Source organism: Corylus avellana, chromosome ca7, assembly GCF_901000735.1.
Source record: "Corylus avellana chromosome ca7, CavTom2PMs-1.0".
Classification (NCBI taxonomy): Eukaryota; Viridiplantae; Streptophyta; class Magnoliopsida; order Fagales; family Betulaceae; genus Corylus; species Corylus avellana.
The window spans coordinates 6578116-6591685 of record NC_081547.1 but is presented as its reverse complement, the minus strand read 5'-3'; the positions used below and the strand labels follow the sequence as shown (position 1 = coordinate 6591685).

The 13570-nt window shown below is 35.7% G+C and overlaps 1 protein-coding gene across 1 annotated transcript; it reads right to left on the bottom strand.

Annotated features, from left to right (window-relative positions):
- Positions 1-720: 720 nt before the first annotated feature.
- Positions 721-8120, bottom strand: LOC132186748 (CBL-interacting serine/threonine-protein kinase 9). The gene is made up of 15 exons (XM_059600778.1): positions 7769-8120; positions 7460-7522; positions 6720-6791; positions 6437-6544; positions 6239-6319; positions 4854-4907; positions 4643-4768; positions 4476-4565; positions 4181-4303; positions 3814-3921; positions 1979-2095; positions 1779-1835; positions 1556-1630; positions 1211-1283; positions 721-1063 (listed from the first exon to the last, which is right to left on the bottom strand). Exons 1-14 carry the CDS (start codon positions 7973-7975, stop codon positions 1212-1214), a joined length of 1353 nt encoding a protein of 450 aa, XP_059456761.1. The 5' UTR covers positions 7976-8120; the 3' UTR covers positions 721-1063; position 1211.
- Between the last annotated feature and the right edge of the window lie 5450 nt (positions 8121-13570).

The following is a 13570-nucleotide window of genomic DNA, read 5'->3' as shown; positions in this document are numbered from 1 at the left end:
TTTTCGAACTTCGTTCATGACCGTTCAATTAACCAACTCATTGTTTATATAAAATGAATATTGTTATTGTTTATATTCTTTTCGTAAATATATACTATTCATTAGTAACTTAATTATATTCTTTTCTATGAATATAATCGTGGAGGGAGATGCCTTGCAAATTGTAAATGCGATCAAAGTGGGAAACAAAAACTAGAGCAAATTTGGACATATAGTAAAAGGTGTTAAAGAGAGAACACGACTTTTGCAAAGTTACAAGATTGAACATGTAAAAAAAAAAAAAAGGGCAAATTCGGCAGCTCATATTTTGGGGCCATTAAATGTGTCATATATGGTGTTTGGCTTGAAAAAAATCCTAAACTGTATCTATCATAATGTAGTCAAGGAGCAAATTGCCCTGGTTGACAAATGATTTTATCAATAAAACATAATTGTGTTCTAAAAAAAAAAGAAAAAAAGTCACTTAATTATTATTCATATTTTATAATAATTAGATAAATTATTTTGATTTATAAATTTATAAAAATTAACATCACCAACCTAATATTTGTAATAAATCATATATAATTTTGAGAAATGCTAGAAACCATATTTTTATTGAACAATGCTGATATGACAATCTCAAACTAACCATTGAATTAGGCATTGGCTCTACTAAGTAGTGCTGATAAGAATAATTTTCCATTTCATCAAATTCTTTTTGGTGACAATAATTGTTCATTCAAGAAGCAAAGTTATCCTTTTTCCAACTTAAGATTAATAAGTATGGCTACATTATAATTTGGGAATTGGCTACCAAAATTTCAGCAGTTACAATGACTATTTTTCCATTGCAATAAGTTGAGGCTTTCTCACTTGTGCAATCTTATGAACTATCAATGAATGGTTTGAATTCATTGAAATAATTAAAAAAGAAAAAGAAAAAAAGAGCAAACATTTAATTCGGGCGTGGCTTCACATTGCCCACCAAGGACCTTTCAAACGACAGTAGTGGACACATGCATGCTTCTACTTTCTCCAAACATCAATGTCTTCCATGTCAAAACGCTATTCATAACATGACCTGCACAGACATATTCAATGAAAAATGTTATTCATGACAGAGGAGGACAGACGTATATTCAATGAAAAATGTTATTCATGACAGAGGAGGACAGACATATATTCAATGAAAAATGTTATTCATCAGAGAGAGAGAGAGAGAGATTACTTTAATCCTTTTCAGTATTTTCTTCAGTGTTCCACATTATATCTTTCAATCCAGACGAGAAACTTTTGTAGAACTGCCGTGTGATCAGAGCATTGACAACCAAAACAACAAATACCAAAACTTAGCCCTTGGAATATTTTTTGCATCAACATTCTACTTAATTTAGAGAAAACAGAGGAAAATTACGCCTGTAGCTAGTGGTATTAGGTTCAGTTGTATGCAGCAGCTATCAGGGATTTTAAAAGATGAAAATAAAGATTCAAAAATTATTTTACTTCCATTCTTTTCCCACACTTTCTGAGCAACCAATTAAAGGCAAGGAAAAAAAAAAAGAAGTTGGCATGCCTTGTGAAACTCCAATGTGTCACCACCAGTTTTTCGGAGCTCTACCATGTGCAGGGACGGAGCCACCTCAAACACCTGAAGTTGGAAATTAAGGAATCAATTGCAAAAGTATTTGATAGGGTACCATAAAATTGAAAATTAACAGTGACCTACAAGAATTCAAAATTATTAGCAGCAGCCTCTAATGTTTCTAATTACATTGACCGAGCTATAAACTCAATACCTCAGTTGCTACAGAGAGATGACCCTTCCTACCAGTTTTGTCACCTTTCAACTTCATCTGGAATGGTTGGAAATTAAGAAAAACATATAAATACGAATTTTTGAACATCAAACTCATAGCTTTCAATGAGATACGTGGGAGAAAAATAGCAAATAAAACAAAGCAAATGCAATAAATATGTCTAACGTGAGAATCATTACCTTGTAGTTACGCTTGTTAACATTGAAGCCAAGAGGCTTTGCAGCTTCCTCAATTTTAGACATAATTTCATTGGCAGGGCACTGGGAAGTAAAACGGGTTTCTCGCTTCACAAGACCCTAAATAGTTAAATTTATAAATTAACACGAGGATCATTAGTCAGCAATAACAGCTATCAATAACAAATATAATATAACTCAGCACAGAGCGCCATAAACCTTGAAAAAAATAACGTACTACCAAGGTTACCTGAAATTCAAATTATTTGGCTTGTGGCTAGAAAAAATTAGATCAAAACTATGGGTTTTAAGACTACACAAGCTCTTGATTGGAAAAGTCAATGTGGTAATCCCAAGGCACCAATATGGTGCACCATTGAAATTTCAATCTTCCAAAACTTTGGACCGGTGATATATCAATTTCGCAAAATGCTAATAATTTTTTTTTTTTATACAAGGTAAATTCATTAAACGTGTAAGGGCCACCACAACCCAAGTACAGAGGAGATATATAAGAGAAGAATACCCAACAAGATCAAGAATGATGAAGAGAGCACAAAAATCTACAAGGATAGAGATATTGAGGTCATTAACAGAGATCCACTCAAAGAGTGATTTAAGAAAACAAAGTTGTAGCTCTGAACTCGTCTTCACCCAATCTTTGAAACATCTAGCATTTCCCTCTCTCCAAATGCACCACATCAAACAAGAAAAGAATACATTCCAAATAATATTTAAATCATTCCGACAAAATGTTCCTTTCCAGCATACTAAGAGCTCCACCACCCGTGTTTGGGTATAACCCACTCTACTCCAAACTTCTAAAACACCAGATTCCACAGGTCTCTTGCAAAGGAGGTGATCAGGTGTTTACCCCGTACTATCGTCCTTTACCCCGCCATGCACACCCTCTGAAGTACAAACAAGACCGGCAGAAAAACAGGCAACCTCAGTGCTCCTTACCACGTACGTATCCGAACCGTTGGCGCTCAAAGGTACTATAACGTCGAGACAAGCCGAGCTGCCTCTACTCTGCCTCAGCCCGGCCAAGACCTCTGCTTGTCAACCACCGAAATTGATTCACATGATACATGCGCCGAAGAATGCTCTGCCAGGCTATACGTTGTCATCCCATCTAAAGCAACCCCTGGTCATCGTTCCTTACCACTACCTTATGACAACTAGAAAGCATCAAGGAACCTATGCACATCAAGAGTGAAAGCCTGACCAGCCACTACCTCTTCTACTTTCGGGGATAATCACAAAGCCTCTCCTAGCGCCGCCTCCATATTTCGCTACAGCCAAGAAATGACAAAAATGATTCGAACCACATTGGGCAATAGAGGCTTTTATCCCCACCCTCCAGGACTTCACAAATTCCTTAGAATGTTCTGGTTGAAGCAAAACTTTCATGGTGTCCAACAACCACGATACATTGGCAATGCCCATGAAACTGAATGAACCAAACCTCCACTTCTTTCATACACCTGCAACACCGAGACTCCCTCCTCACAAACGAACTCAAAGGAATTGGATTCAACTTAAATCCATCTTGAAATAACCATCTCCATCAACCCAGAACCAAACAATCAGAAAACTGAAGAAGAATCGGAAAACCAGAGCAGGGAAACTAACAAACACAAAAGGTAATGACGGGATGCACCTACACGCGCAAACGAGAGAGAGAGAGAGAGAGCTCATATGCTTCTTCAGACACTTACCCCAAGAAAAGAAAAAGATTCACAAGTAATAAGATGTAAAAGATGTAAACGACACTTCCCTAAATGCTAATAATGAAATATTCATCAACAGAAGACAGAGAAATCTTATATACATACCTTCTGCTTCTCAAACAAATTTTCAAGATTAAAACTCGGGGACCTAGATATAAGTTCAAAAGCATTCATGGAAACAGGTCTCTCCTTCCTTTCTGTAACAAGATGTTCCTGCATAATGAACATACATGTAAAATATTTCAGGTGGAACTTGGCCTCATATTTACATGTCAGATTGATTAGATTGTTAGTTTAAAATGCCATGGGAAGAAAGCAAAATAGTTTCCAGAGTAAATATTGAGCGGTGGGACAGGGACATTCTATCAGTCCCACTATATGACGACAGTAAAATAATCTGTATGAAAAGTCACATAACTGGCACAGTAACCAGAAATCTTGACTAAGAGAAATTGTATTTAAATAGTCTTACCTCTGAGTCATTGAATACAGCATCTACATCATCAAGATTTACATTTTGCTCCTCTTCAGAGTATGCTGGCGTGTACCATTTCTTGAACCATTCATCTTCTAAGATTTCAGGGATCGTTATCCGCTGAAATAAAGCACCACCATTTTTTACAACAAAAAGCATGAATGCTACAAACACACCATATTAATATACCCCTGCTAATCAGATCATGCTGTTCCATACAACTCAGGAAAAGAAGGTACAGAAATAGAATCTACTTCACAAATTTCGAATTATAAAAGGGTTTGGAGCTCACTGTAAGAGGGTTAGGATCAAGAACACGCTTTATCAGTTTTTTTGCACCAGGTGAAAAGTACGATGGAAATGTGAAATCAGCCTTGCAAATCTGAAATATATATCAAAATTATGAGTTCAATGAGATTCTCCTCATATGAAAAGACCATGCAAAATATAAAGACTTACTTTTCTATACAAAGCCACGAGATTTGGTTCATCAAATGGCAAGTACCCAGCCATAAGCACAAAGAGAATGACCCCACAAGACCAAATATCAGATGCTGTACCATCATAGCCTTTATCATTTAGCACCTGATACAAAATGTCACATGCAAGAAATCAAAAATGGAAATGCACCAAGTCATTCTGTTATGTTCATAAACTTGTAGGTAGGTACCTCGGGAGCAACATAGTTTGGGGTTCCACAGGTGGTGTGAAGCAGCCCATCCTCCTGCAATAAGAAGAATGTGTCTGCCTTCATTTCATATAATGCCCCCAAAAGATTTTCCATTCTTATTCAGAATAAGTAATACAATTTCCACTAACAAAAACAAAAGGGTAAGCCCTCTATTCAGATGAGGCATGCCCATCCATACTGAAACATTTATAATAAAGGCACATTAATACACGTTAATGTAAATAAAAATTGGAAAACACTAAAGACATGAGAGTTTTCCATATTTTTATCACAAAATAACTAACTATGAGAGTGGTCACAAAATCTTAAAGCAACTCAAAAGCTAAAACTGGCAAATACTCAACTTGCTCACAGCTGTGGGCAAATCAACTTAATAGGTAGTCAATTGACTCAGTGAAAGTAGAAAGTATCTGAGTTTAATTGAGCTAATAACAGTTTAGTTAAAGCAATCCCATTCTGAGACTAAAAAATTAATAAATATCAAAACCAAGTCTTATGTGGGCTCCCCGAACATGATTGAGGCAGTGCTACTAGATGTTTAAATGGAGTTTAAACAGAAAAAAAAAAAATAGCCTCTTTCCCTCTTTGTAGTCGAGAAGACAATAAAGGAGGCATATGATTTCAAAACAAAGTAAAAGTGTGGCCTACATAGGCGCAATCAAAAGTTGAGCTTTATCTATGCCCTAGATCTTGCTAGCTTCACTAAAATCAGCTAAACAAAAATCGAGAAATGTAATTTATTGGTTTTCTCATTCACAAATGTTTATGACCTCTATCAAACTCCCTCCTCAACCAAGCCTAACTCGCACTCCTGAGATAATTCCTTTCTGCAATCATGTGAATGGCGCATGTACTATATTCTTACAGGAGTTGGTTCTTGATGACAAATTTCAGTATTCGTGGATTATTCTATGGTTAGATTTCAGAGAGAACCGGCCTTTGACATGATTCACATGAGAAAGTAGGCAATTGCAGTTAATGCAGAAACCCAGAAAGATGCTAACTTAATTTATACTGCATTATGTTTTCTAGCGTATAAGGAAAAAGAATGATATATGACAAAGGTTTCATAAAGTACACCACCAAAAGGTTGTTCTTCTATAAAGAAATGGGGAAAATAAAAAGTGCAAGACGGAAAGAAGGATTAAAAATCACACCAACCACAAGACACCCCTCTTCACTAGAAATTAAACCTCTAAGTTTGCTGATGTTGGCAACCACTTTTATTAAATGATGTCATTGATTAGGTGACTTCAAATATATCAGCATCTTTGATACTGGAATTCAAAACCAACCTATCCAGAAAAAGCTACTACTACATGAAGTATGCCTTAGGATATTGACAATAGTAGATCACCACTCACCCGTACTTGCTGTGAGAATGCACTCAATCCAAAATCTGAAACTTTAAGAACACCACATGAATCCAAAAGAAGATTCTCAGGCTGCAAAAGATGAAAAATAGTACACCAATAATCAAACATAACCTAGCTGAAAAAGATTATTCCTGGGAACATTCTAAGTAAGAACTCTAAGCGGAAAGGTAAGGAAGCATGTTAAACCTTCAAATCTCTGTGGTACACGCCTCTACTGTGGCAATAATCCACAGCATTAATGAGCTGCTGGAAATATCTCCCAGCATCATTCTCTTTAAGTCTTCCATATTTGGCCTGCGAATCAAAAAGCAATAAGGGAAACTGTTTTGTACAAATAGAAGAATACTACCCACTGACTGGTTATTAGACATACATGAACACAACAAAGAAACATGGGAATATGACCACAAACGGCAATTAGAATGAATTTATGTATAGTATAGTCCAAGTATAGAGTTCAGTTTCTTACTATTTGGTCAAAGAGCTCGCCACCACCAACAAATTCGAGAACGATGTAGATCTTTGATTTGCTTGCCATAACCTATGCATAAGCACAGTGGACATATAAATTAAACCAAAAACATTAATAGCATCTTACTGATATGCAACTCAGAGCGCACTACATATTGACAGCTTTTAGCTTAGGATGTAGTCTATGATGCTGGTACAGAATAGACACACGTGTCTACCAACATTTGTGTGCATGTGCTTTTTATGTATATGGTATGAATTCTGCTCTATCCATGGCCTTCCCCAAACAGAAATGGTTTATGTTATAGATGACAATGCTTAACCCATTAATGGAACACGTGCTTAAATGCTTTCTCAGAGCATTTGACAAAATTTCAAGTTCATGATCATGAAACTCACAACAAAAGTAATTATCAGTTAGCATCAGAGAGGGGGAGAAAGAGTCAAAACCAAGGTCTAAGGTTCCAGAACCCACTCAGTTCATCATGGAATTCTTGCCACCTCATAGAATTACACTTAACTTGCAACAATATTTTGTATCATAACGTGACCAGATTATGTACAAGATAAACAACCAATAAGGCAGAAATTTAGTCACTCAATTTCACAAGCTGTAAATCCTACAAATTTATTTGAACTATACTACAAATTGTGGAAACAAAACATACCAGAATAATCCTCTTTTGCAAAAATTAAAGGAAAAAAAAAGGGGGGGGGAATTCAAGAGACTTCTGTTACCTCAAAAATTTTAATAACATTTGGGTGTTTGATCAGCTTCATTGTCGAAATTTCTCTTTTTAGCTGCCAAAATAAGAATCAACAAGGTGTCAAAGTAGTTAATTATAATCAATACAATACTATTTTAACATTACGAAGCACATAGTAAACTATTATATTAGTTAACGAAGAGTCTACAGAGTACCATTTTATACATAATCAATTATTAAATGCTTGAACAAAGACCACCATGTGTGGCTCGTGGCACTCAACTAGAAAACAAATAATCATAACTCTTAAAAGGAGAAGAAGAAGAAAACAAGCCGTTACATGTTCCACCATCTTGTGGCGGAAGACTTGGTCGCGGTCGAGGATTTTGATGGCAACGTTGTCACCGGTCTCGACATTCTTGGCGAACTTGACCTTGGCAAAGCTACCCTCACCCAGGGTTCTACCCAGCTCGTACCTCCCGACGCGTGTCCTCGTCGCCGGCGTCTTCTTGGCGCTCATCTTCTCCCCCGCCTTCCGATCAAACATCAGCAAACCTGAGTCCCCCGTTGGCTCTAAGAGATATGATATGCCACTGCTTGTGCAACCGAAATGTTCGCACGAGATTTGCGTGTTTCTGTTTGAAAGAGTTAATGGATATTGGAGGAGGAGGAGGAGGAGGAGAAGTAGAAGAAGTTTGTGCGCGTTTTCGTTAGGAGAGAACGCGTGGGGCCCACAGGATAATGATGTGGGTCCAGTTGAACCAGATTTGGACGTGTGGTCTCACCCAATAAAAAATTCCTCATATTCCGTGGCTGCGGATATTTTTGGGCCAATTACGTATTAATTACCTAACCTTTTTCCTAAAACAACCCCTACTCGATCTATAGAATCAAATCAAATCAAACCACTTAATCAGTTCTTGAAAATAAAAAATTGGATCAAACTGATTTATTTAGGGTTGTAAAATAGATAAAAATATAATTTATAATATTATTCAACATGGATAAGCTATATTTACTTTGAAAATCCAACTCATTATCGGCTTTAACAGGGAGATATCAGGAATATAGACAGCCAAGAAAAATAATGTTATATATGTATATTATTAGGTAAAGTTCATTTAACCTCCTCAAACTACCATCCCAATGATAATCTACCATAAAACTATTAATTAGGATAATTTACCTCATAAACTATCAAAACAATGACAACGTACCCCTCAAAATGACGAAATTACTCCTATAAAATTTTCAATAAAATAAAAATATCCTTAAAAAAAAAAATTTTAACAAAATTAATTTTTAGTATTTTTATTTTTATTTTAGTAATGATAATTTTGTCATTTTTAAAAAATTTGAGATACATTGTTATTATTTTAATAGTTTGGGGAGTAAATTATTGCAATTGATAGGTTTAAGGGTATTAAGACTGATGTGGCATGATCATCTCAAAAAAAAAAAAAAAAAAAAAAGCCTCATTCTCTTTCGTCAAAACTCGTTTTCTTTTACATTAGTTTTAAGAATAAAAAAAAGATACTTATCCACATATAACATTACTCGCTAAAAAATATGTAGTTATCCGGGCAAGTAAGGACAATGGTGTACTTGTGAGCATGGTCTAGTGGGTAAATTGAGGAAAAAAAAAAAAAAAACAATTATTAAGATTGCCGAAAGGTCATAGGGCATTTTGCAAAGACGTGTTTTTGTTTGTTTATATATATGGTCCATACTAATTACTCATGGTGTGGCTCAATAATTGAGAACGTCCAAATTAAGAAGCATTATTGGTATTTCTTTGAATGCCCGAAAGGCTTATCCTGTTACGTTGACGTGGAAGAGTGGAACTTTGTCCACACAGTACTGAGTGGCCAGTGGGAGAGATTTTTTTTCCCATGTTGTCACTGACAGTAGCGTGTAATTAGATTGTGACCTATCGTCTAGTTTCCAACAGATCCACATGTTTCCTAAAATAATGTTATTTATTATTATCTCAGTAATATATTATTTAGGAAAATGTTAAGTATTTTTTTACTATTTTTTTTATCTCCTTTTAACTGTAATGTAACTTTTAAAATTATCATTTAAAAAAAATATTTGACATTTTCCTATTATTTATGATATATGTTTTGTATTAAAAGAAATTATTTAAAACATAACACACGTCAAGCTATGTTGAAGAAATTCTTTGGGCTTGGATCAATTCGAATAGCCCATTAAGAAGCTTAGGCTTCGTTGAGTCTCAGGCTTTGTGCTAGTAGCCCAGATTGTAGCTCCACAACCCAATTTGCTGTCTTCTTTACTGCTAGATAATCATGCCCAATTTGCCCTCTATTGGGCCACCGGTGGCCCCAAGCATTTCATAAATACAGGAGAGAGAAAATTTATTACATCGGTTCCAAAATAAATATTTTTCAGTACATCTCAAAAATATTTTCTATGTTTTTTGAAAGTGAAAATGCCCATCTTTTTTATTTATCATGTTAGTATTATTTTTAACCCTCCGAACTTAAGCTAAAAAAGCTTTAAATGAAAGACTTCAAGTTATGAAACGTCCAGACGGATCCCACCGTTGAATGCATTTAGACAATCAAATTTTAAAAAGTAAAAAATTGACCATTTTCAACTACTACTTCATGAATATTTGGCATTAAAAATTTAAAATAGATGGAATTGAATATACTACGAAGGACGCATATATATGTGCTAATTGTTTACTTAAACTACCAAAATTATCTTTAAAAGTTATTAAACAATAAAAAATAAAATGAAGGTTGGCCACCCCCTTATTGATGTTACAACTGTCAAATTATCCCCTTATAGATGTTGGAGTTGCTGAACCATCCCCGTAGTCAACAAGAAGTAGTCAGACCACCTCTCACCGGCCACCGAATCACCCCCTAACCAGTTTCAAGGTAAATTTAAGTTTAACTACCCTTTAATCAGTTTCAAGGATAATCAAAATATGCTCGTAGTCTTGCGGGGATGTTCAACTACCATTTTACCAGTTTGGAAGGAAACCAAACCACACTTTCAGAGGTGGTTCAACCATCCTTTTAGACCTTTTTTCTTTAAAAAAAAAATAATAATAATTAATTAATTCTAAGTCTAATTTGAGTAGTTCAAGTAAAAACAAGACATAAGTGGGTCACATGTAGCATTTTGTTCATTTTAACCTCCTATACTAGTGGAAAGTGTAGGTTAAAAAAAAAAAAAAAAAAGGACATGCATTGGCTAAACTTTCTTTAGGGTTATTGAACAAGCCCATTACTTTTGGTCTTTCTTTCTTCTTCTCTCCCTTATATCATTGCTCAAGAGATCACATAATATCTACTAGTAGATAACACCCTATCCCTATGGAAAATAGTTGCCGCCATATTACTATGGGAAAACCTTCTATCAAATCTATTTGCAAAAGTAATGTTTTGCAGCATCTAATAAAAGGTGTACACATCAGCTAGTTACACTTGATAAAATAGGAACAAAATCATTGGATTTTTCTTTCTCTCCCACTTTCTCTTCTTCTCTCTTCTTCTCTTGTTCATCTTCACCGAAAATCTTATTTCCTCTTATTCTCTTTTTCTCCCACTTTCTCTTCTTCTCTACTAGTGGGTTTGGCATGACCCACAGCTGGGACTGGCCGTGACCCAGCCGTGAGTCACCTCCTCCGGCGCCGTCAGTCACCTCCTCCAGTGCCGTCAGTCACATTTTTCGATCTTTAGGATAATAAAATCCTTAAAAGGTTAACCTTCCACCTCTATGTTTTAGATTTGAATCTAAAAACGAGTTTTGAGACATTAGAAACGGATTTTAAGGCATTAGAAATTGGTTTTGAGGTGGGTTACAGCCGAAAAATGCATTAAAAACGAGTTTTGAGGTGGGTCACGACTGACCAAACCCACGGCGTCGTGGGTCTAGCGTGGGTTTTGCTAGTCGCTAGACCCACGGCTGGGTCTGGCCGATCAGGGATTTTTTGTTCTTTGATTTGGTGCGTTTGTTCTCAGTTTCATTTTTTGCTTTTTTGTTTAAATTGATGATGTGTCAAATAGTGATTAAATGCTGTAAAATAGCTAGTCTACAGCAAAACCTGATATTTGGGACTCTCCATTATTATATATGTTATCTTCAACAATAAGCTAATCAATATTAAATGGTGGTTTGGATTTTATCAATATACCTAGGGATCCCTAGGTATACCTAAGACCTGACGAGGTGCAATTAATTAATTATCTTTCCAATTAACAAGAAAAATGGGTGTTCTATATGAATTGTACAAGATGCAGGAGCCAACCGGACAGGGTCATCCTATTCCTATATTCTCATCCAGCTATTACTCACCCCAGTATACTACTCAAGTAGAAGTGGGGCCTGCACATGCTATTATAGCTATAAAATAAATATTTTTATTTTTTAAATTCATTCATTTTTATTGATTTTTTTTTTTTTAATGACAGTGATTTAACATAAAGATCATGACTCTGACTTTACAATTCACCCAATTGGTTGATGGTGTATTAATAAAAAATAATATTTTAAAATCTGTTCTCATATGTTATTGATTGATTTGTTGATTTAATCATTTGTTGGCTAGTTGCTGAGGATAAAAAATGGGTTAAGGTATAGTTTCCGATATGGGTTGTGTAGGGAATAAATCCCATCATATGTCTCATTCAATCACATCTACATGAAAAATAATTCGGATGTTAGAGAAAAATAATCCAGAATGGTCTCCTTATGAAAACACTACACTCATACACCAATTAATAAGATATAGACGAAGAATTTCACTCAAATACTAACAGCCAAATCCCCTTTCATGGAGAACAATCAGTTGGTGGTATGCCTGCTAGCACATGGTTATGAGCATAAATCTAAGGCATCGGATCATTGCAGTAAATCAACCATTAATTGTGATCCTGAAGATCCTAAAGCAAGTTGTAAACTATTATGACAAGTTCAACTGTCACCCTAAAAATCATCCTTACTTTGTCATTCAAAGGGTTGTATAAAATACCATATATAACATAAAGGGTCACTTGAAGTCTCGATTGAAGTTGAGTTATGAAATTAAAGGAGGGAGGATAATACTAGCAATCTTGCGATTGTGAAGTATAGGCAGCAATTGCCACGTTGATTATTGTGGATGGCGTGGCATGCTGACAAGGCAAAACTTCGAACTAAAGTCTAGATGATGTAGCACCAACATTTTGTTGACGTGACAAACTTGTAGCCCAAGTTGGAGGACACATGTGAGGCTTGGATTGAGCCACCTCATTAATAGCTCAGTTGGCCAAGCTTCATACCTCGATGGACCAAAATGTCACACCAAAATTTCAATTATGTGTGTCTACATGTATTTGGGAGGGTTCTAAAGCATTGGAGTGATAGGAAAGTGGTAGTTCAATCTAGATGTTCGAAGTGTTCAAAAGTAAGCCGAGTTGTTGGGTATAACCTTTACACTCTCGCTTTTAATTATTTAGTTATTTAAATCATAATTGATAGGAAGACTTTGAGGACTCAAAATCCTGATAGCAATCGTGCAATTCAAGAGGACACCTCTAACATAGGGACAAATACTAGTAAAGTTTGAAAGAATTTAGGGTTAGTAACTTTTTTGGTATTTGGGTTTGAACGTTTTTACTTTTTCCCTTTTAAAACATAACAAATCTAGTACCTCACATATGGAAAAAGATTAAATCACTACCTTCGTTAATTTTCGTCAGTCCCAATTAACGAAATTTCATGTCATCACCATTAATATCGCGACATGTATCCTAAAAATTAAAAATTAAAATAATTATGAAAATTTTATGGGGTGGCCGGCCACCACACCCCATTTTGGCCAATGGGGGTTGCGGCCACCCCCATTTTGGCCTTGGTGGTGGCTCCCCCAAGACTGGTCTGGGGGTGGCCGAACCACCCCAAGGCCCTTTGGGGTTGTTCGGCCACCCCCAAGGGCAAAGGGGGTGGACCTTTGACCTTGGGGGTGGCTCGCTAATTATTATTTTTTTTTTAGGTTTAGTTTTTTTTTTTTATTATTTTTAATATTTTAGGATAATGTCGCGATATTAATGGAGATGGCGTGTAATTTTGTTAATTGGGACTGATGAAAACTAACGAAGATAATGATTCCGTCTTTTTCCAT